The sequence below is a fragment of the Onychostoma macrolepis genome, chromosome 15 (genome assembly GCF_012432095.1).
Source record: "Onychostoma macrolepis isolate SWU-2019 chromosome 15, ASM1243209v1, whole genome shotgun sequence".
NCBI lineage: Eukaryota > Metazoa > Chordata > Actinopteri > Cypriniformes > Cyprinidae > Onychostoma > Onychostoma macrolepis.
Genome location: NC_081169.1, coordinates 28,997,143 through 29,022,354, shown reverse-complemented (window position 1 = coordinate 29,022,354; position 25,212 = coordinate 28,997,143). Strand labels below are relative to the sequence as shown.

The following is a 25,212-nucleotide window of genomic DNA, read 5'->3' as shown; positions in this document are numbered from 1 at the left end:
TTAGGAATGAGGGTTGGGTTTTTTGCGTTCAGCTTCTTTACGGCTGTTTGGAAGGTTTGTTCAACATTTGCATATGTAAAGTTCACTGTGGAGTGGCTGTAATACATGCTTTACTATTATTCTATAAAGTACTGTCTATCTGCTCTGTATATGAGAACGAGAGAGAGGAAGTGCACCGTTTTAAATTATTTTTTTTAAACGTATTTTATATTGAGATTCAATATTAGGTAAACATTTACATTCATATTTCCAATACTATATGTATCACACATTAATATATTGTTAGATATATGCACATAGAAAATTAATAAAAAATAAGATATAAATAAAATTAAACGCAGTTAGTGACGTAAGACTTCTATTAACCCTGCCTGCATTCACCATAAATATGATAAATAGCTATTTTTAATGTGCCAGAGCAAAGAATTAATATTTTCTGATTAAAAGTTCAGCTTTCTTTATTAATAAATCATGTAATGCCATTGCTTTTTGCTGAAAGAAAATACATCATGTGGTGTGAAAGGATACTGATTTATTTTAAATTAATCCTAACTTCTGAGATACACTGTAAAAACATTTGAGACATTTACTATCAATATCTGAGTGAATATTTTTATTTATTTATTTTTTTGTAACTTGTAACTCTACAAAAAATTTCAAAACATCACATAATCCAAATGTTATAAGTTTAATTGTTGGTTGTTAAGGTATAAAAACACGCATACAAATATATTACCTTGTAGAAAGTTTAGGGTTGGTTAGAAGGTTAAAGTTTTTCATATTTTCATTTGAAATCTCTTCTGCTCACCCAGGCTGCATTTATTTGATCAAAAATACAGTAAAAATGTGAAAAATCATTACAATCTGAAAGAACTGTTATCTATGTGAATGTATTGTTAAAATGTAATTTATTTCTGTGATGCGCAGCTGTATTTTCAGCATCATTACTGCAGTCTTCAGTGTCACATGATCTTCAGAAATCATTCTAATATGCTGATTTGCTGCTTAAGAAACATTTCTGATTATTATCAATGTTGAAAACAGTTGTGCTGCACAATATTGTTGTAGAAACTGTGATTACATTTTGTCTTTCAGATTCTCTGATGAATAGAAAGTATTTGAAATAAATAAAAAATAACTTTTGTACCATTATAAATGTGTTTACATTCACTTTTGAGCAATTCAATGCATCTTTGATTAATAAAAATATTAATTTCTTTTGGGGAAAAAAATCTTACTGACCCCAAACACTTAAATACAGTGTCCTTATCACTGGGAGTGAAGCACGGGAGCAGGATGTTTAGTATGTGTGTGTATTGTACTGCCCTCTAGTGGAGTTCATCCACACACTCTTTGTCTTTTTAAATCAAAATAAGAACAAAAAAAATGAAAAGAGCATCCATACAGGACTGTATAAGTGTTATTCATGATTGTACGTGTGCTGTAGGAGATCAAGGGCGCTACATTATACATGGAACATAAATAAAGAATTCTGTGGTTGCTGTGGAGACAAATAGTAAAATTTCATTGTTGGTATTTATCAGTCTGTATGAGTGAATGTTCACGTTTGTTCGGAGACATTGAGACGTTGTTATATAGTTGTTGGATAGTGCTGTTTTAAAGCTGCATGTGGATGTGAGTGCAGGCTGAGAGGTTTGAAGACGGTCGAGCTTTCTCATAAATGATGCAGGCGCTCAGAATAAACGATTGCATCACGCAAATACACACATGAAACATTCATCATGCTCTCTGTAGTGTTTATTTGTGGAGCTGCTACTGCTGTGTTTAATGGATTGTGATGAAGGCTGCGCTTCACGATGTTTACCACTAACTGGCAGCATAGAACCGTAGAGCTAGTGAGCTGCCTAACTAGACTGCACTGTTTAGGCATCATGAGGGCAAAATCTGTTCCAATAGGTAGTGCAATTCTGTTTAAGATTGTCTAATGCAGCATTATCTGTCATTTTCAGATCATGCAATGACAGAATGCAATGCATTGAGGGAATTTTTTTTTTTTAATTATTTTTTTTTCACTATCCCAGTAGTGTATGATTACAGAATAAAACACATGTATTTATTGAACATTGATGGATCTACACATTTTGAGGGAAAATGAATCTTAAAAGTGGTTTGTTTTGTTTCAAAATCTTAGAAATGTTCAGGGCTCCCATTAATTAAAGGAAAATGTTAAAAGTTGATACTTGTTCAAAACAATCACTTCAGCAAAGTTTGCTCTATTTTCTATTTATTCTAATAAATACAATTATTCATTTTTGTTTAGTAAATTTTTGTCATTAAAATAAATTAAAAAAAAGATAAGTATAAAAAAGATTCTGTATATTTTTATATGATGAATACCATGTTTTTAAATATGATTTCATTTATAAATATGGTGATGGCAGCCAACTTAATAATAATTGCTAATTCATAATTAACATAATTGACCTTTGTCTCAAAATGTATTTAATAATTTTTATCTCATTTGCTACCTACATCTGTAACATTTAAAAATAAAAATTGTAATATTGCTCACCAAGGCTGTATTTATTGGTTTTAAAAATACAGTAAAAACATTAATATTGTGAAATATTATTACAATTTAAAATACCTGCTTTCTATTTGAATGTATTGTAAAATGCAATTTATTTCTGTAATACAAAGCTGATTTTCAGCATCATTACTCCAGTCTGTCACATGATCCTTCAGAAATCATTGTAATATGCTGCTTTGCATCAAGAATCAGCCAAATTTCCACATGCATAGTGAAATGCAGATGCTTAGGAAAGTGCTTTGGTAAATTTTTGTGCAGTCTAGTGGTTTAGAGGAGAATAAAATCAAAAGCACATTTTAATCCCTATTTATAATTCATTCAATATCTGAGTGCATTTATACAAATATATTCCATTAGTAGATGGCATGTTTGAAATGCTTTATTTATATGTATGTGTCCATGTGATGGGTTCAAGAAAGATATTGATTGAAACTTCATAATTGTTGATGACCTGTGTATGTGTGTGTTGGTGTTGAGTTTTCTGATCAATTTCCAAACTGCTCCATCAGGGGTCATAATAATGACAGATAGCACCGGTCTGCCATTGGCTCCTTCCTTTGTCGACCAACCAATCAGAGCACGGCTCCCACCAACCCACAGACACTAAATACAGATTATAGAGTTTCAGTTTCCGTCTCTTTTCTTATTTTTCCAAATCTGATCTCTGTCTTTGAAACATAAACTCATTTTGGGATTCGTTTTGAGGGCAGGTTACACTCCTCAGGACACACACACACACACACACACACACACACACTTGTGCAGTGCTGAGATGGGGTTATACTACTCCTAAATCATTAGGGGTCATTGTCAACACCCACACTCGTCTTTCACAGAGGATCTGATGAAGCTCAGCCTTCCTCTTCCTCCTTATTCTCATCCTGTTCTTTACAGGTCACTGATTTAGTGCTGACTCAACACAGTTCCACAGGTCATCATCATACAAAAGTAAAACTTTTCTGGACATTTGATATTTAACCTGTTACCTGGCTTGGTGCTTTTGTTAATTGCCTTTTTTTAAAAATATCACACATTTTTGTAATCATTCCAAATTAGATGTCATTTGAAATCATTCGAAAGGTTAAACAACCAAAATTAATTCCATGAGAACTATTTTGAAATCTATACCATGAAAATGGTACTTTAAATCCCTTTAGCAGGCCCCTCCCCCTAGTGGCCAGTGTCAAGTATCACATTACAAAATTTACTACAATATTTTATAATCTTTACTAATCTTTTCTAATCTTGACAAAACACATTGTTGGAAAGGTCTGGGTCTCAATGTTTCATGTATGCATGTGTGGTGGTTATTTTGCGATATAAGTAATATATTTTTTAATTTGTGACAGGAAAATGCATTAAAAAATGCTATAGTGTTTGGGTGTCACCCGTTGGCTATTTTTGGTAAAGCATCTAAACAAAATCTAATAGGAACCTCAATTTTTGTGATATCAACTTCAAATTTGGAACATGGTTAGACACATGGCTTTGATTTTATATTCCAAAACATTTTGTAAATTATTTATTTTATATAAAATAAAATATAAATAGTACAGTACATTTTCTGTTGGCAAAAGTGAATTTAGACTTAACAACATTATAAAGTACAATATGAAATATGGATAACTACTCAATTTGATATTAATAGTTCATGAGGTCAGACCTCCATTACAGGAAAGTGCCGTTCAATAAATAGTGTGCTTAACTGGTTGAATCTTAATATAGTACTTTTCTTTAAGTTAAGGTCATTGCACACTGAGTCCGAAATTTTTGCACGTTAAAAAATAAATACGACCTCATGTTGTCGATCACGTTTACACACTGCCTCTGAAACTTTCATCCATAAAAAAAAAATTTTTGGATCAGCTTCGATTATAATCAGAATCAGAATGAGCTTAATGAGCTAATGTTGTTAAGTCTAAATTCACTTTTGCCAACAAAAAACACATTCTTTACCAATTATCAATACAAAATATGAAATATTATTTGAAATAATAATAATAATAATAAACTTTATTTATGTTGCACCTTTCAGACATAAGATGCAGCAAAGTGCTTTACACAATCAAAAATGACATAAATATCAAGTTCAACATTACATCTAAACCTAAAAAATTTTACATTACAAATGTTATAAATTAACATTATAAATTAATCTTTTGTAACATTAAAAAAGTGATCATAATTGTAATATTATTTCAATTTTGTTTTTATTATATTTTTGAACAAATAAATGCAAAACAAACAAAAAAAAACATTAAAAGCATACAAAAAAAATACTGACCAAAACCATTTGAATCATTATATGGAAATTACAAATATAATGTGTTTTTATATATATATATATATATATATATATATATATGTATATATATATATATATATATATATATATATATATATATGTATATGTATCTATATATACTATAAAAATTTGGTTAATTGCAGTTGATATGCATGTAACTTAAAGGAAGTAGAAACTGCCTGAATTATTTTAATGAGTTAAAGTACTGGAAAAACATAGTGCCATGACTTATTGATTTTTTTCCCCCATGACTTATTGACTCATTGCACTGACTGAGATATAGGCCTATATATATATATATGTATGTGTGTGTGTGTGTATATATGTAAAAATGCATCAGTAAGTGGATCTAAGCATTCACGCTTTACTTGTAGGGACCTCAAATCTGTGTGTGTGTGTGTGCGTGTGTGTGTGTGTGTGTGTGTGTGTGTGTGTGCGTGTGTGAACTAGCGTGCACAAGTACTACTGGCCTACTCAGCGGCGACTATAGATAGACATCCTCTCTTTCTCTCTCTTCTCCTGTCTCTCTCTCTCTCTCGCTCACGTTCTCTCAGTGATAAAGTAATCAGTGTTGTGTGATGAAGGTTGAATGATGTATCTGGGTCACAGTGATTGGCCTCTTTACTGGAGACTTCAGAAAGCATCTCTCAGCACCTGACAGCTCTGCGTATTCGATACGATATCGGTACCTGAGTCAGCAGCAGTGACAGCTGCTCCATCACAGACCCGCGGGGCGTCTCAATTCACCTCCCCGCGCAAATTAACACCGTTCATCATAAAAAGCAATCACATGAAGCCAAACCATCCATAAATGTAATTATCCAACTGCATTTGAAATGCCCTAATTAAACATTGTCCTAACGATACTGACTCACAAATGTTGTTCGTTTAGAATGGTCTGCATTGTAATGATTTATTTGCAACATTAGCTTTGTACTCGACATCTCGCAAGCGTTGTGAAAGGACCTTTGTGTGATGATTTTGCAATGTTTTTTCCCATGAAAATCTATCCAGCGAGAAATACCGTTGTAGGCTTTTTATTCAAAGCTGAGCTGTTTCAGAGACTGTATAAATTTACTACAGTACACTTCAAGTGAAATCGATGAATGAACAGGTGTGACGTCATTTCGAACAAAATCAGGCAAAAAAAATTCAAAACTGGAAACTTTTCAGAAACATTTCCAGTTAAACACCTTCAGACTCCCATTGGTCCGATTGTGTAATTAGGTGGGTGTGGCTCTGAGGCTCCGCCTTCTATGACGATGCATTGAGGTTAGACGCAGATAAAAACATGAACACACTGGACAGCTGCTTTAGAAATTAAAGTTGTAATATTAATTGAAAGCAACATTTGCACTGTTTTTCGTGTTTAATCCTGTTTACAGCAATCTTATAAGCGCATCCACCTTATTTTGCAACGCAGAAATGGAATGTTCGCAAACATAATTTCAAAATATATGCTTTTTTCAAACTACATTTTTTAACCCTAAGCAAAGAACGAAAAATAATTTTCCATAAGTATATCTGGGTTGTGATATGGAAGCTAGTTTCCACCACAAGATAAAAAAAAATAAAAATTCATGCAATTCTAAAAAAAACTTTTGAATTGATGTAAACTCAGAATTCTTTTTTTCTCGCAATTCCAAATTTACATTTCGCATTTGCAAGTTTAGTCTACATCTCGCAATTCTGAATTTATGTAGTTTTTTTTTTTTTTTTGTTCTGAGATGGAATAAAAAAAATAAAGACGGTAATTGCGATTTTATATCTCTCAATTCAGACTTTTTCTTGCAATTCTGACTTTATATCTCACAATTCAGTTTTTGTTTTTATTTATTTATTTTTTACCGCCACAGAATAAAAAAGGTCATTTTCAAGGATTAAAAGGATTTTTGTTGTCACATTTCTGACTTTTTCTCGCAATTGCAAATTTACATCTCACAATTCAGACTTTGTCTTGCAATTCTGAATTTATATCTCACAATTCTGAGAACATTCAGAGAAAAGTCAGAATTGCCAGAAGAAAAAAAAATAGCTAGATACAAAATCAGAATTGGGAGGGAAAAAAAGTCAAAATTACCTTCATTTAATTTTTTTAGCCTGTGGCAGAAACTTCCACGCTTCCATACCTCAAGGATGAAGAGATGCACCATTTAAAACCCCATATTCACACTTTAAAAAAAAATTTTTTTTACAAAGGTGTGTTTTTGCAGTGATGCCATAGAAGAACCATTTTTGGTTCTCAAACGAGCCCATGCAATGAACAGTTCCTAAAAGAACGTTTTAAAAATCTAAAGAACCTTTTCTGCATTTGAAAGGTTCCATGGATGTTCAAGGTTCTTCATAGAACCATTGATGCCAAAATAACTTTTATTTTTAATAGTGTTGGTCAACCAAGTTTTGTTTCTGGTTTAAGCCGCCGTTCTGCTCCCGCTGCGACTGTGTCATTTTTTGGGAAGCTGTTGCTTTGACCTCCCCCCTCTGTTCCCAGTCGAGTCGCTCTCCTTCTATCAGACCACACACACACACACACACACACACACACACTGCTCTCCCTCCCCGTCTCTCGTTCCCTCAGCATCATTCTGAGCTTCATCTCCTCGGCTGGAATCACACAAGATGCATCTGTAGATTGAAAAATCACTCTATTGGATTTTCTGTGGATTTTCCCTGCACCGGATCTTTGGAAAGATGCTGGAAACGGACTGTGAACGGAGATGGGATGAGGGCTGTTAAATCAACATGTTGAGGAGGACAAACCGGACCTTAGTGATGAGAAGTTAAGAAGCGGACACCCATTCAGCCGCGCGTTTCGGAGCGCTTCATGTCGTGAATAACTGACGCTCCGTTAGGACTCTCGTTTTTGGACGGTCTCTGTGTTGTTATGTGGTCTAATTGTGCGGTTATGTAACTCCTAAGTGCTTTCCGTGGTAGGAAAGACCGAGTCTATCGGTATCGCTCATGCTCCGGTGCATGCCTGCACGAGAGACGCGCGCGCGCTCGCTCCCTCGCGCCGGTGGTCTGCACCGTGAATCTGCAACGAATCTGCACGATCGTCACCGGACCCGCGTCCCTCGCTCTCCCGTGAGATGGCCGCGGCGATCGCCAGCTCGCTCATCCGACAGAAACGGCAGGCGCGCGAGTCAAACAGCGAACGAGCGGCGTCCGGTAAACGCCGCTCCAGCCCCGGTAAAGAGCCCACCGGCCGAGGCTCCCTGTGCGAGCGGCACCTGTTCGGACTCTTCGGTAAAGTCCGGTTCTGCAGCGGGAAAAAACGACCCGTGCGCCGGAAACCAGGTCAGTTCATTCACACCTGTGCGCAGCGCGTGACGATCACCTGTGCGCGCGCGGACAACAGCGAATGAGAGTTTGCGTTGCTGTTTATGCTACACTCTGTTACTGCTCGTTAGATTTTGCGTGATTGTTTTATTGATTAGGCTACTTTAATGATTGCATTAACATTCATAATGCAAAACAGGTAGTTTATGCACGCTAAATTCAAATATGTGACCCTGCACCACAAAACCAGTCATAAGGGTCAATTTTTCTAAATTGAGATGTATACATCATCGGAAAGCTGAATAAATAATCTTTCCATTGATTTATGGTTTGTTAGGATAGGACAATATTTGGCTGAGAGAACTATTTGAAAATCTGGAATCTGATGGTGCAAAAAAAAAAAAAAAAATCAAAATATTGAGAAAAAGGCCTTTATAGTTGTCCAAATAGCAATGCATATTACTAATCAAAAATTAAGTTTTAATATATTTATAGTAGAAAATTTACAAAATACCATCATGGAACATATCCTAATGATTTTTGGCATAAAAGAAAAATTGATAATTTTGACCCATACAGTGTATTTTTGGATATTGCTACAAATATACCTGTGCTGCTTATGACTGCTTTTGTGCTCCAGGGTCACATATATATGATTGTTTTATAGATAACTTTGATTGAATTATATTGTTTAACAGGTAGTATATGTACAATTGATAGATAGATGGATTACAATAAATACCTTAAAAAATTAATTTGCATATACAATGTTAGATAAAATTAAAATAAATATAATGTATAATAAAAACAAAGGTTAAATATAAAATATTTGTCAATGTAAATGTTATTGAATATATGTTTTTTAATTTTATTTAAATAACATCCACAATAAACACTTTAAAATATTAATATAGATTGAAAATATGAATAGTTGTACAATATTAGACATTAATATAGTTAAATATACAGTAGTCAACATTTGAAGTGGATTAAAAAAGCTGTGCTATAAGACAAGAACGGGTATTGTTTTGGTTTTTGGACAACTTTGATGAAAGGTTTTGATCCACTTCAAATGTTGACTCCTGTATATTAGTAACAGGTACTTCACATACAAATATATGTGAACATTATTGAAATATGTATTGAGTTTGAACTTAAAATTTTTAATTTCAAGAATGATCATTAAATTATGCCACAATGTTTGATGTTATTATTAATAAATGTCATTTATAAAGTGTTACCATGAACTGCAGCATGTTACTTTATTCTGTGTCTAAATGTCAAATTAATTCAATTCAAGGTCATTTTTAATAGCACTTATCACATATTAGCACTTTTTTACATGTTGCTTTAAAGCAGCTTCACAGAAAAATGCTACATTTCAATGTTACAATCTGTTATAATTGAAACATTCATATATTAAAGCTGGCAAACTCTATTCTGTTCAGTTGGGTTTGTTTATGATGTCTGTATAATTTTTGACTACTTTTTCTCCTCTCTCTGTTCATGCTGGTCGACTGAGCTCTTCTAAAATGAGAAATATAGTACAAGTATGTCTGTAATTCAAATTTCATTGGTCTTTTTATAGCGCGTGACCTTTTTTAATACTAAATATTGCGGCGAAACACTTGAAAACATGCTGGGAGTGAGACAGTGTCACAGATGTCAGAGCAGAAGGGGAGCCGGTTTACTAACATAATTAGCAAGGTACTGAAACAATTAACACATTTTAATTGGTTAGCAGCACTTGATGTCTCGGTAACATGACAGGTTCTAAGCATTATATGAATTATATGAACAATACTAAGCATTATATGACAGTTCAGCATGCATTATGATGCATCAGTCCCATTCAAAACTTGTGCTTGTTTGCGTTGCATGATTGGTTTATTTAAAAGTTTTAAGAAGGGTTTTGCATTTTAAGTTCCATAAAAACATGTTGTGTTGTCTAGCTCTTCATTATCGGATCAGAAGAACCTGTAATGTAACATCAGAGGCTTTATAGTGTCCAGAGAGCCATGTAGCTCAACTTAGGAACCTGCTACAAAGAAGCATTGAAGCTGTTTCTGAGAGTGCTGAGGGTGTGCAGGCGTTGCGCTTGTGTTTTTGTGACGTGTTTGTGTTTGTGACGTGTGTTTCAGAGCCTCAGTTGAAGGGGATAGTGACCAGGCTCTTCAGTGAGCAGGGCTACTACTTGCAGATGCAGCCGGACGGAATCGTCAACGGGACCAAAGACGAAAACAGCGACTACAGTGAGTCTCTCTCTGTTCCCTCTGTCCTCTGTGTCAGAAACTGATACGCTCTGAACTCCAAAAAGGAAATAAAAGATGCTTTGGATTTGAAGGGTGTTGCTGCAGATCTTACTGTTCCCTTCACTTTTGCATATATATATATATATATATATATATATATATATATATATTGTTTTTTGGGGTCTTTGGGGTCAGTGCATTTTTTTATATTCAGAAGGGTTGCATTAAATTGATCAAAAGTGACAGTAAAGACATTTATAATGTAACACAAGATTTCTATCTCAAGTAAATGTTGTTCTTTTGAACTTTCTATTCATCCAAAAATCCTGAAAAATAAAATCTGTCACAGTTTTCACAAAAATATTGTGCAGCACAACTGTTTTCAACATTGAAAATAATCAGAAATGATTCCTGAGCAGAAAATCTGAATATTAGAATGATTTCTGAAGATCATGTGACACTGAAGACTGCAGTAATGATGCTGAAAATACAGCTGCGCATCAAAGAAATAAATTAGAGTTTAAAATATATTCAAATAGGAAACAATTATTTGAAATATTAATAATATTTTACAATATTGCTGTTTTTACAGTTTTATTTTTTAATCAAATAAATGCAGTCTTGATGAGCAGAAGAGCATTTTAACATTTTACTGACTCCAAACTTTTTATATACAAATATTAATAACATTTTGAATATATGTATATAGAATGTTGTTATTGTCATGTTTTATACATTAAGAAAAATGAGGCCAGATGCATTGCAATAATAAGAATTTGAGGGGAAAATGTGTTTTTCACATCTCAGTGTTCCTTTCTGATTTTAATTATTTAAACGAAAAGATTCTCAAAATGAATCATTTCATTCTTTTGATTTTGGGGTGACTTGAATGTTTTCTTGATAGAGCCGAGAACCCTCATCACGTGTGTGTGTGTGTGTGTGTGTGTGAGATCTCGCCTGATCTCACAGTTTGTGTGTATTTCTCAGATCTGCATATGCATTAGTGAGTGTGGACGCACACACACACACACACACATTTCTGAGCTCATCTCCCGGGGCGCTGGAGAGGGATGTTTTACTGCTAAAGCTCAGGATTTTGGAGCGTTCCTTCTCTCTTGCAGCTCCTGCATTCTCTCAGTGGTTTTGAAGGTGCCCACTCACGTCTTGAATCTCCTGTGAGATGCTTTAGAATCACACAGCCTTCCTCCTTATCTGCTAAACTCACATTAGCGAGTCCAACAGGCTTAGACAGCGAGTCTTTGTGTGACACACGTGAGACACACATTACTGTTCAGCCCTTGAGTCTTACGACAGATTCAGTGTTAAAGTCAACATGAAATGCACTTTGCAACCCATTTGACTGAGATAATATGAGTAAATGCAAAGTTTTCATTTCAATTTGATGAAAGATTATGAACTAGGGGTGTCCCTGACTCTCATTATAACGTTATTAATATTCTGCATTGTTGTTTGTCCTGCTTATAACCGTCACTGCTATTATGAACACACACTTAACATGCAATCCTTTTCAACAAGACCAAGAGTGTGCATTAAGAAAGGAAATAGCAATTGTTTTAGGACAGATTTTTGTAGTTTTGTTTTGTTTTTAAGCCATTAAGAATTCTCATATAACATGATCGCATTTATTCGACAGCTGTGGGCAAACATGTTTTCATCTAAAGTGAGAATATTGATCAGCTGGAGAGTTGAAACACAATACAGACAGAATTTGGTCGGCTTCCAACAAAATGAAGAACAGCTGAAGCAGAGAGAAACTGAACTGCATGAATTCTTGTACAGTGTTTTATGTTGTACAGTAACAAACAGAAAAAAACTTCTTACAGTAACAAACTTCAGTACTTGAGGGGGCAAAAAAGTTTCCTGCAAATGTTTGTCTGTCACTTTATACTTCTGCTCACCAAGGCTGCATTTATTTGATCCAAAATACAGTAAAAACAGTGAAGTGTTATTACAATTTAAAATATATTGCTGTATTTTCAGCATCATTACTGCAGTCTTCAGTGTCACATGATCCTTCAGAAATCATTCTAATATGCTGATTTGCTGCTCAAGAAACATTTCTGATTATTATCAATGTTGAAAACAGTTGTGCTGCTTCATATTTTGTGGAAACCGTGATGCATTTAATTTTTCAGGATTCACAGATGAATAGAAAGTTCAAAATAACAGCATTTATTTGAGATGGAAATCTTTATGAACCTTATAAATGTCTTTCCTGTCACTTTTAAACAATTTAATGCGTCCTTGCTGAATAAAAGTATTAATTTCTTTCAAAAAATTGGATGGCAGTAAATCACAAAGTATCGCTGCGTTTTCACAAAAATATTGTGCAGCACAACTGTTTTCGACATTGATAATAATTAGAAATGTTTCTTAAGCAGCAAATCAGCATATTAGAATGATTTCTGAAGATCACGTGACACTGAAGACTGGAGTAATGATGCTGAAAATACAGCTTTGATCACAGAAATAAATTACAGTTTAACATACATTCACATAGAAAACAGCTGTTTTAAATTGTAATAATATTTCACTGTTTCTACTGTATTTTTGATCAAATAATTGCAGCCTTGGATAGCAGAAGAGACAAAACATTTTAAAAAATCATAATCATTCCAGATTTTTGATGATGTGCTTGTGTTGTGAATTGTATTTCAGCACATGAATTGAGTTTATGTTCGTATGTTGCGTAGAGTATGTTCCTCATCACATGAATACTGCTGTAAACATTAATTCTTTCTCATATTCCGCTCTCGATCCCACACGAACACTCATCCCTTGTTCTGGTTCTCTGATCTCTCCTCCCCCTCCATCCCTCCGTTATCCTGCTGCACTCCTCCGCTGCTCCTGTTTTTTCTCTCCTCTGGGTTTTTTCCCTCCTGTCGATTTTTACAGACTGGAACTGAATCAGCAGCAGCGTTACGAGTGTTTGAAACCGTCCTCTGAAACTCGGTGGATTTATTTCACTTTTTCATTCCATCACTCATTTCTCTTTTGAATATTCTTTTGTTTCATGTGAAACATCTGTCCTTTCAGAAGCAACAGACCCTGAGAAATTATCTTATCTATCTATCTATCTATCTATCTATCTATCTATCTATCTATCTATCTATCTATCTATCTATCTATCTATCTATCTATCTATCTATCTATCTATCTATCTATCTATCTATCTATCTATCTATCGGTCTATCTATCTATCTATCTATCTATCTATCGTTCTATCTATCATTTATCTCTATCTGTCTATCTATCTATCTATCTATCTATCTATCTATCTATCTATCTATCTATCTATCTATCTATCTATATCTATCTATCGTTCTATCGTTCTATCTATCATTTATCTATCTATCTATCTATCTATCTATCTATCTATCTATCTATCTATCTATCTATCTATCTATCTATCTATCTATCTATCTATCTATCTATCTATCTATCTATCTATCGTTCTATCTATCATTTATCTATCTATCGTTCTATCTTTCTATTCTATCTATCTATCTATCGTTCTATCTTTCTATTGTTCTATCTATCTATCTATCGCTCTATCTATCGTTCTATCTATCTATTGTTCTATCTATCTATCTACATTCAATTTTGAATTGTAATTATGCATTCTGTTTTTCTGTCTATCATTCTGTCAATCGATCGATCTATCTATGAGTCAATCAGTCATTCAATCAATCATTCTATCAATCTATAGCTCTATCTTTTGTTCTATCGTTCTATCGTTCTATCTGATTTTTGGGGATTTGAATTGCAATTCTGCATCTTGATTGCTACTTTTGTGCAGATTCATTAATTTAAAAGAAATTAATTAAATTGTGAATGGCACAAAACTAAATATCAACTGCATGTCTTTTTATTTTTATTTTTCCAAGGAATTTCAGGAGAAAATTGTGAGACAAAACTGACTCTAGGTGGAACATATCTAGGAGCTCTTCAAGTGTCCTGAGCTCTAAAAGAGGCATCAGAGCAGTAAGATGTTGGTGTTGGTGTGTTTCAGCTCTGTTTAACCTGATCCCGGTGGGTTTGCGGGTCGTGGCGATACAGGGTGTGAAGGCCGGACTCTACGTGGCCATGAATGGAGAGGGTTTCCTTTACTCCTCGGTAAGAAAACACTCCTCACATCTGTGTGTGTGTGTGTGTGTGTGTGTGTGTATCATGTCTGTTCTATCTAAAATCCACAGCTTTTCATGTGATCACACAATCTGTTTTGTTTCTTTTCTCTGTAGCGTTTGTCGGGGTATGTACTATTATGCAATTTTGGTGTAGTGTGTGTGCGTGTATTTTGTTGTGTGTGTGTGTGAGAGTGTGTGTGTGTGTGTGTGTGTGTGTTTTGGAAAGCAGGACAGACTGTCATTGTGTTACGGTTGTGATGTTGTGTGTTTTGGTGTGTTTTTACAGGTTGAAGTGTGTAATATTATGTGTGTTAATATTGTGTGGTTTCTGTTTTATTGAATTTATTGCAGGTCAGAGCTTCAATACTGTGATTTAAAATTATTGAAATAATTTTAAATTAAATTATTTTCATATGGAGGACCATATGATAATTATTTAATTCATTCATTCATTCATTCATTAAATGTAGCAATAAGTAAATAAAGAAATAAATGACTTGATAAAATAAATACAATACATTTTTTATTAAATCAACCATACTTGCAAGTTTACTTATTTTTCCTTTATTATTTTCTGTATTTATTTTTACTTTATTTGTATTATTTTAAACTGACTTTTTATTCTTTAATTTATTTCCATAGTTATATATTTATACAATTATTTATTTTAAATTTTTGCAGGTTTTGTCCTTCATATTTACAAGTATGATAAGGTATAGGCTATATCTATATTAGCAGATTCTGTATGCATTGTGTAAACAAATAGCATCTTGTTTACACGGTATAAATATTGATAGATGCAATACAAAATGTAAACTTAAGTAATATGCAATTTGTTCTAAAGGTCAGAGTCAGTAAAAACAGCTTTTGCAAACAAGGTTGACTATTTTTGTCTTGTATTAACCTTAAATGTTTTATATAGTGTTTGGAAATTGAATGAAATACTGAATGTAAAAATGATTTAAAACTAAAGAATAGTTCAAATTTAGCGTTTGTGTTTAGAAAAGTTGAAGTGATACTGTTGTTGAGCTTTTATGTTTCTGTATGTGTTCAGTGCAGAAAATACAAGTCAAAAGAAGGATTGTAACGCTAGCTTTAGTCTAAAACACAACAGCGGGAAGGTTCTGGAAGCGGCAGTCATGTGATGGAGAGAGCGAGTCTCTGCTCCTGTCTACATTCATAATTCACAGACTTGTTCTATTAAAATTTCAAGTGTAGCTCCTGAACTACATTGGTTCACAAAGAGAGCAAGCAGTGTAACTGTGTTTTAGACACACACACACACACACACACACATGACCGTCTCTGCTGTTGCTGTCAGCTGTGAACAGTGTGAAAGGACTTTCAATCTCATGGCAGCACTATGGGCCGCTCTCATGACCCAACTGTAAGTAAAAATGACATTTCAAATCTCCATTGCAACATAATTTTAGCACCAGCCAGGCGTACATGAAAGAAAGCGTGTATGAATTCAGATAGTTGTCTTTTCTATTAGTTTATTAAATATTTCAGGTAATTTGATGATGCTTTCAGCAATTACAGCCTTGTACTCTCAGCTCCGTTTATTTTTTTTTTAACACGTTTAAAGTTTAAACGTGTTAAAACTGCTTTTCCAGATTTTATGTTAACATCAGCACAAAATATTAGTTTGTTCACAATAAATCATAATAAATTGTGCTTAATTGTAAAATTAGAAATGCAAACGGACACAAAATCCAGACTGATTCATAATTCAAATAGCTGTCATTTTACAAAGTTCTGCACATTTTCTGTTCATTTAATAAACGTTTCACGTTGATTTGATGATGTTTTCAGCAATCAGAGTCTTGTACTCTCAGCTCCATTCAATTCAATTCATTCTGCATTTTATATCAACATCAGTACAAAATGTAGGGGAAAAAATAATCATATAAGTGATTTCAAGTTTGTTCATAATAAATGTGTGCTTAAGTGTTGAATTATAAATTCAAACAGACAAAAGCCAAAAGCTTTTAATTTGAATCAAATGCTGGTTTGATTTAAAACACGTCATTTTGGAAAATTTGAATGGGAATATACTTCTGAGAAAAGGTCAGCATCATCGTTGTGCCGTTGCAGCTTGATCTTTGATGCATTATGACTCATAGAGACCGAACTTAAGGAAATGCATATCAGCGAAGGTTTATATTTGGTGTTATGTAACATTACACATGTCTGTGTGTGTCAAGATCAGCTGTTCTGGATGTTGTTCTATCTTTGGGGTGAGAAAGTGTTAATTAACTCAGTTTTAGTGTGATAATGAACGTCTGCCAAAGTGTGACAGTCGATGCGCGCGTGTGTGTGTGTTTGTGAGTGTTATAATGCAATATGTATGCAAGTAATAATTGACAATTGATTGAAAATGAATGTAATAATGTTAATAATGCAGCTGTGCAGCTATATTAAGCGATGTATATGAAGAATTCAGCAGCGCTGTGATAAAAGTATATTTATTTGAACTCTGTGTATTCATATGTGTACAAAACTGTGCTCATTATATGCATTTTGGCAAGGGGTGATATTTGTATGAAATTGACAAATGAATGCAAGTTCCACAAAATTAAAACTTTCATTTGTTTTGTAAAATATATAATTCATATGCATTAAATTTTTCCAGGATTAACACTCACGTTACCGTTTGATAACTTCAAGTGATCACAGTTGGTTTTGTCATTTTCATGTTTTTACTGAATTCATTTTATTTTTAATTAACCTTGAGAGTTTTATATTTGTGAATTGCCTTCCATTGATTTGTGAACACACAAATATCCCCCCATAGATTGGTGTTGTTGTAATTTGTGTTTTACTGAGTGTGTTCAGCAGTTTTATTGTCTGGATGTTGTAGATCAGGGTCGTATGTGTGTGTGAGCTTTTCTACCGGTTATTTAGTGGTGACGTTTAATCTGCTAAAGTGGTTTGAGATGCTGAGATGGCAAAGAGCGCACATCTCCCTGTGTGTGTGTGTGTGTGTGTGTGTGTGTAATATACAGTAGGGTTCAAAAGTTGGAGATTGCATTAAAAACATGGGAAATGGACTTAAATACCTCGTTTTAAAACATAGAACCATAGATTGCTGCAGTCACGACGTAAAACCCCCGAAGACTGATTGGCTGTGGGTTCTCTTTAGATTTTCCTATGGGTTTTTTATAATAGAGTTTTTCAATTCATTAGTAAAATAAGGCCTCTGATAAACATAACTTGATGATACTTGGACATTTTGTTGTATAATGTAAACTGCACATTTCAAATTTCTAATCGCAATTACAATTATAGATGCCACAATTACGGAATTGTTTAAAGCAGCAATTAATCGTTCAAAGTCCAATTCAATTATTCTGCATGCTTAAGATGTTTTTTTTTTCTTTCTACAGGGTTATCTTAAAGGTTTTTCCCTTGTTTTAATTGTAGTTTTAGTATAACTTTATAATACCATTCATATTTTTTATTATTTTTTTATTTTTATTTTAAAAAACCAATCCAATGTATAGCTGACATTTGAGGCTTAATATTATAGAAAAGCAATAAAAGTTTTTCAGTTTGAGTGTTTTCAGCTTGTTTATTTTTAAATTGTTTAAATTACAATTTCAAGGGAATAATCAACAATTATGATTTTTGTCATAATCGTGCAGCCCTAAAATGACATATAATGCCAAATATCAAGAGTGACATTGCCATATATGTTACCAAAATATAATTTTCATATGTGTACATTCTCTGGGTGGATATAAGTTTATAACATTTATAAAAGCCCCATACTAAGATTTGTGTTTACATATGTTAATACTATCTATACAATGATTTTTGCAGAAATCATATATGTCAACAATATATATTTTATTTATAAATGCAACTTTAAAACAACATGCAGTTTATTCAAAAATCTGAACATTTCTAAATGCATGTCTATCTTTTTTATTTACTTCTACATTATTAACATTTATTGATGGGTTTTAGGATAAATGTACATGAGACAAATTTATTACACTTACATAAACGTACATATTTTTGTTCCAATTTTTTTTATATATATAGCTTTCATGTTTGTTTTCACTTGAAATGACTATATACAGTATTTTATAAATGGAAATGTAATATATGTATTACATATGTGTAAATTATGCTGCATAGCAAAATGTCTAAGTATCTTGAATTTTATATTTGGCAAAAACCTTGTTTTACACAATCACTCTGTTACGATGTAAAGATAAATAAATATTTCATAATTTTCTTGCTTCCACTTGAAGTATAAGATGCACATTCTCAAATTATATGCATTTTTTCAGTTTAAAATTTCACTCATATTATGCTGATAATATAATTTGTAGTGAAAAACATTTAATAAATTGCCAATGCAAAATATAAACATTTTCACAGGTGCTCTCAGGTTTTTATACCCCACTGTATGTTATATACAAACATTAATTGTGTCAGATGTTTGTGTGTGTGTGTGTGTGTTCACCCGAGGTGGTTTCTGCTCTGGTTGACGTCCATCTCCACCCTCTCCACCTGTGCATGCAAAAGACTTTATAAAGAAACTGGGACAAAGACTCTATAAAGACACACACACACACACACACACCTGAGAGCTGTAATTGTGTTTTAACATCTCTCTCGACCTCTCTCTGTTTCTGTCTGTCTGTAGGAAGCGTTCACAGCGGAGTGTAAGTTTAAGGAGAGTGTGTTTGAGAATTATTATGTGATCTACTCGTCCACGATGTACCGCCAGCATGAGAGCGGACGCGCCTGGTTCCTCGGACTCAATAAAGAAGGAATCATCATGAAGGGAAACCGGGTCAAGAAAACTAAACCATGTTCACACTTCGTGCCCAGACCCATTGAAGGTGAGGACACACACACACACACACACACATGCATAAGTAGGGCTGGGTGATGCATGAAATATTTACAGTTTACACATTTTTACTTTACAATTTTAGGAGTAGACTTGTGTCATGACTTGCTCAATTTAAATGTTTGAAATGTTTGAATAATTTACATGAAATAGTTCTTTCAAACTGTTTTAATGAATCTGGTCATTACTCAGAAATGTTCTTTGTATGCCATTTTTAAAATTGATTTAAAGTGTTTTAGTAAAAGATTAAGGCCATGTAGATTAAAATTGTTACCTATGAATAAAGCTGAAATAATATAAATATTCTTCCTTGTGTTATTTGAGTGAAATAAAGTAGAAATCATAAATTGATTTTTACTGTACTTTACTTTTTAAAATATTTCAAATCTATTTCACATCATTGTCTATTTGCTTGAAATATAATATATACAGAGAGAGAAAGTATTTTTTTTTAATATTCTATATCTATATATATGTATATGTATGTGTGTGTGTGTGTGTGTGTACGTGTTTAGGTAGAATTTTATAGAATTTTTATAGAATTTTATAGAATTTTAATAGAAAGCATATATTAAAATACATAATAAATAAAATGTAACATTTAATAATAAAATATATTAAATGTTATTTCAACTACATAACCCAGAATTACACACAAATACATGTGACATATGATCAATTCTTTTAACATATTATGTACACACACACACACACACACACAGACACGTTTGTTTCTGTGAATTGTGGGGACTTTTCACAGACTTCTTTTACTTTTATCCTGACCAAACAATATTTTCTATCCCCAAACCCTAACCCTACCCCTTACAGAAAACCTTATGCATTGTTACACTTTAGGATAAACACCATTTACTATTTTTAATAATTTTTTTCCCTTGTGGGGACCGCAGACACACACACACACACACATATGAATTAGAAAATAATGCAAAATTGTAGCTTTTTTCTCTGAGTTGTTTGAACTGCACTGTATTAATGCATCACTAGTTGCAAAAACCCTGCTGTTTAATAATGATGTTTTGTATGTATTTGTCTCTCTGTCTCAGTGTGTATGTATAAGGAGCCGTCGCTGCATGATATCGACGAGAAGCAGCGGTCCAGGAAAAACTCAGGAACTCCCACTATGGGCACCAGGAAAGAGTTGAACCAGGACTCTACCGATCATGAAGGCTCATAGCCACAAACACACACACACACTGACCTGTAAATGTACACACACACACTCACGCATACACACACACACACACACACACACACACACGGTGACCCCTGGAGCTGAATGCTTTCTTACACCCGAACAAACAACAGCAACTTCAGCATCGACAAACGTCAACCGAAACAAAAATTAACAAAGTAACATGAAAAAAAAAAAAAACGTATTTAAAAAAGCTGAATTCTTGCCTGTGAAAATATTTTAGGAGTCTCTGAAAATCAGGACATGATTTTACATTTTATGCAAAGTCCGGCAAGAGTCTGTTTGCGTCACGTGCTCGTGGAGACGCGTGAGGGTGTTTTCTTTCGGGAGTCTGAGCTTTAAAGCCATGTTCGATGATCACACGTTGATTTATGAATGCCAAAAGCACTTTCACTCACCGCTATACGTCGCTCACCTCATTAATCTTGAATGTTCTCATCGATTGTGTCCTCCAATCATTGCTCTGTTTTTTAATTCTGGGTGGGAGGGGGAGGGGCTTGTGAAAACTGCTCTCTGATTGGCTGGAGGGTTCAGGAATTGCTCTGCTGATAGGCTCTGACTGAAACGGAAGCAGATCTGCTTCATCTCATTCCACTGTATGAATTGTCATATTTTCCACTTCTGTAGCATTTTACTTTAAATCCCCTCTTATAATGTTACTCGACGTTCAACAATGTCATTTTCCGCCGTCTCTGAAACAGGCTTGCTACTGTACCTTTAAGACTTGCATATGTAAATGAACTGTTATGATTGGTGAACATCAGCACACTGGTGTCGTTTATAGGGGCGGGCCGCTGAATAGGTGTTGATATGTAAATGTGGGCGGTGGTTATGTTAATGAGCTTATAGTTATGATGTCATAATCATGACGATTTCTGAGCCAATAATGGCATTGCGAATGTTATCAACATCGAACTCTTTCATTTGAAAAGAGCGAGGAAAAAACTTTTTCCCGTGGTGTTTTGAATGTACTCACAATCTGAGATTTTGCATTCAGTAAACGGCAGCATCTGCTCTCATTTCACCGTACGCCTGTTTTAAACCGTTCTCTCCGAGAGATCGGGGTTTTTTATCCTGCCAAAAGCACAGACTGCCCTCGGAGTAACTAAACTGGACTAAACCACTTAAAACCAGAGAATATACTGCCCCGGCTTTCTTTCACTCAGTGTTTTTTTTTTTTATTCACTCCTTGTTAAAACACAGGCTGTGTTCAGAATGGAGTCCATGGCGTACTGCTTACTGCAGAGTATATACTCAATACTGCCTAATAGCTTTTTAAAAATAGTAGGTGATACGCTTGCAATGATAAATGTTCCAAACAATAGTGTACTACATTTTTTTTTTCTCACTATGTTGCATGTCTAATTCAGCAGATGTCTGAAATTAAATACGGTTGTTTTGCATGTTTAATCCAATTTTGTGTAAGACATCCATTAAAATAATGAAAAAAAGTGTAGTTCATTTTTCGCACTGTAAATAGGTCGAATGCATTGCATTGTGGGATAGTGTTCTACTTGAACTTTGCAAGATTGGCACTGTTATTGAACTAGATTAAATTAGCGTCACTAAATAACGACACTGTTGTCTACTGAAATTAATTTCATAATTGATGCATTTTGCAACATTAAAGTGCCCCTATTATGGATTTTTGAAAATGAGCTTTCATGCAGTGTGTAACACAGTGAACGAAAACATCCTGCAAAGTTTTAAATCTGAAAGTGCACCGTGTATAAAGTTATTGTCTCTCAAAAGAAAGAGTCGACTTTAAAACGAACGTCAACACGAAACATTAGCATATTGCCCGCCCCCTTGTTGTGCCCGCAGACCTGGGATAACTTGATTTTCCCGTTGGTCTGAATGAAAATGCAAATTCTTTCTTTGCCACTAGGTGCCGCTTTTGGAGCGTTAAAAGCTCACAAATGCTGCTTTAAATTAAATCGACCAATCACCGCAGATTAGCGTCACACAAAGGAGGGGTTTGGAAAAATTAATCGTTGAGCGAATCATTTGGTAGTCGTTGAGCAAACAAGGTAAAAATAAATGCATATTGTTAGAAAATGAAAGTGTTTTTGACCTTGCATGCATGTCAACCTGTTGTTGGGGACTCCCAAAACCAAAATATGAACCTTTCATAACCCATAATAGGAGCACTTTAACAATGTTATTTTCTTGTTTGTTACTGTGAAGCTGCTTTGAAACGATCTGTATTGTATAAAGCGCTGTATAAATAAGCCGCTCAGCTTTAGGTAAATGCTCCTGCCATGCATAAGAACATTTGCATATTGTGCACAGTATGCATTCTATATACTGAAGAAATAGTGAGATTAGTATGCTGGGATGACATTCTGAACACAGCCAAGTTCCCTGATTCAGCTCAGTATGCTTCTGATTGGTTACTGGAGTCCAGGTTCCTTCCCCTTTAAATGTGATCGACCTGTTCATTGGTCAGATCCATCAACGTAATGGCCAATCAGCTGTCGGCTGGGTTTATGAGAAGTCTTCCATTAGTGGAGCTGCACCAGCATCACCAAGAGGGGTCAAAGGTCAGGGTCCCGCTAGTGAAACGAGAGAGAAAACAAAAGGTCACGAACCGTACTACTAAAGATGTCTGCCTGTTTTTCATAGAAGATGTTCTGATTATTGCCATGCTGAAATGATCTTCTGCTGACTTGGGAAGTTCTTTTGTGTTTGCTGATGTTTGCACCTTAATTCTGAACACGTTCATGTTCATTATGTAAAGAGTTCTGAATAAAGCATTAAACCTGCCACAGGACGAAAATATCATTTAAAAATAATAATAATAAAAAAAAAGGATTAAACTCTGGTCTGGTTTCAGTGTTTCTTCTGCCATCAGCACAAATACACCGTTAGCACAAGATCTGTTCCAAATCCTCATAATCTGCCTTGCTGCTGGCCAAGAGTCATAGAAGACAAATAAAGTTCAATATTAGGACAGTTTGATATTTTTGTCAGTGATTGCTGCTTTCACAGAGTGTGTTTTCTGTCATTATCATCATAGTTGTGGTGTGAACTTCCCTTATTCTCATTGAACTAGAACAATTTTTAAAATGTTATATTTTTATTTTATCATAGTAAAGGGCTGTTTACACCAAGAACAATGACTGTAAAGATGACTAACTATATTAGCATCCACACCAGCGCAAGTTAACGTTCTGTTTATTTTAAGCGCACCACGCACGCTGCATTTTTGTCGTCTGCCTCTTTAAAGCAGGGTGTATCTTGATTGGCTGTCAGTATATATATATTTTTTTTACGTTCTGAAAGTGATTCTGATGATATCACTCTTCTATATAGTTATCATAAGTTTGTAAGTATGGCTCTCCTTATTGTCATTGAACTAGAACGATCTCTATTGTTTTTATTAAGGCCCATTCACACCAAGTACAGTAACTATATTGTAACGATATTTAAATTTACATCAACACCAGTAAGTTACTCAAAAAAAAGTAATCCACTACAAATTACTAATTACTTCTTTAAAATTGTAATTTGATTACATTACTGATTACTGCATTTAAAAAGTAATCAGATTACTAATTACTTTCAAGTTTACTTTAATTTTCAAAATGTAACGCATTACATGAATTACAGGAAAAGTAATTAGAATACAGTTATTCTATACAGTCTATATATAGAGTCCAAAATTTTCGTATGCGTTTTTTTTTTTTTTTCTGCATTCGTCAAACTTTCCTATCATAATGCTTGCTACGGATGCGAAAATGCAGAAAATCGAACCTGATCAGAATGTTTTTATGACAGATGAAAGTTTCGGAGGCAGTGTTTAAAGGTCATTGCACACAGAGTCCGAAATTTTTGTCAGAATTTTTCGCACGTTAAAAATCAAATATGACCTCACGTTTGCACACTGCCTCCGAAACTTTCGTCCGTCATGAAAAAATTCAGATCAGGTTCGATTTTCTGCGTTTTCGCATCTGTAACAAGCATTTTGATGGGAAAGGATGACGAATATGAAAAAAACGAAAAATGCATACGAAAATTTCAGACTCCGTGTGCAAGGACCTTAAACGTGATTGACACAAGATGAGGTCGTATTTATTTTTTAACGTGCGAATATTTCGGACTCCGTGTGCAATGACCTTTATAACCAACTCAGATCAACACCAACGCATGATAACATCCTGTAAATATAAGCGTGCGATGCAATTTTGTCGTCTGCCACTTTAAATGCGTGATCTCTTTAAAGCAGGGTGCATTTTGATTGGTTGTCAATGATTTTTTTTTTTTATCATTCATCAACTGGAAAATTGTTCTTTTAAGTTATTCCAAAAATATAGTTTCCCAGCATCGTTGTCATTATAGTTATAGTGTAGACTTCCCTATTCTCATAAAATTACAACAATTATTAAAGCTTTCTGGTTATATTTAAGGCCAGTTTACATAAAAAATGATAACTATAGCGTTAACTGTTAGCGACTGACGTCGATTCAGTTTTGCCATCTGCCGCTTTAAATGTATGAGCACTTTAAACTGGTGTTGATTCTGATTGGCTGTCAGTAGGACCTATACTGAATGTATCGTTCAACAGCTGTAAAAACAAAACGTTCTGAAAGTG

The 25,212-nt window shown here is 34.1% G+C and overlaps 1 protein-coding gene across 6 annotated transcripts in view; it reads left to right on the top strand.

Moving 5' to 3' along the window:
- fgf12b (fibroblast growth factor 12b) overlaps positions 1–23,459 on the top strand; it is a 46,469-nt gene extending 23,010 nt beyond the window's left edge. For 2 of the 6 annotated variants that reach the window (XM_058744714.1, XM_058744712.1), the window contains exons 2-5: positions 10,277–10,387; positions 14,421–14,524; positions 19,196–19,394; positions 20,470–23,458. In XM_058744714.1, coding sequence (XP_058600697.1) covers positions 10,277–10,387; positions 14,421–14,524; positions 19,196–19,394; positions 20,470–20,600 — 545 coding nt within the window. In that variant the 3' untranslated portion in view covers positions 20,601–23,458. Of the gene's footprint in view, positions 1–5,224; positions 8,183–8,228; positions 9,686–10,276; positions 10,388–14,420; positions 14,525–19,195; positions 19,395–20,469 lie in introns of those variants that run through there. The other 4 variants (XM_058744717.1, XM_058744716.1, XM_058744715.1 and 1 more) reach the window with 4 other exon arrangements.
- The last annotated feature ends 1,753 nt before the right edge of the window (positions 23,460–25,212 follow it).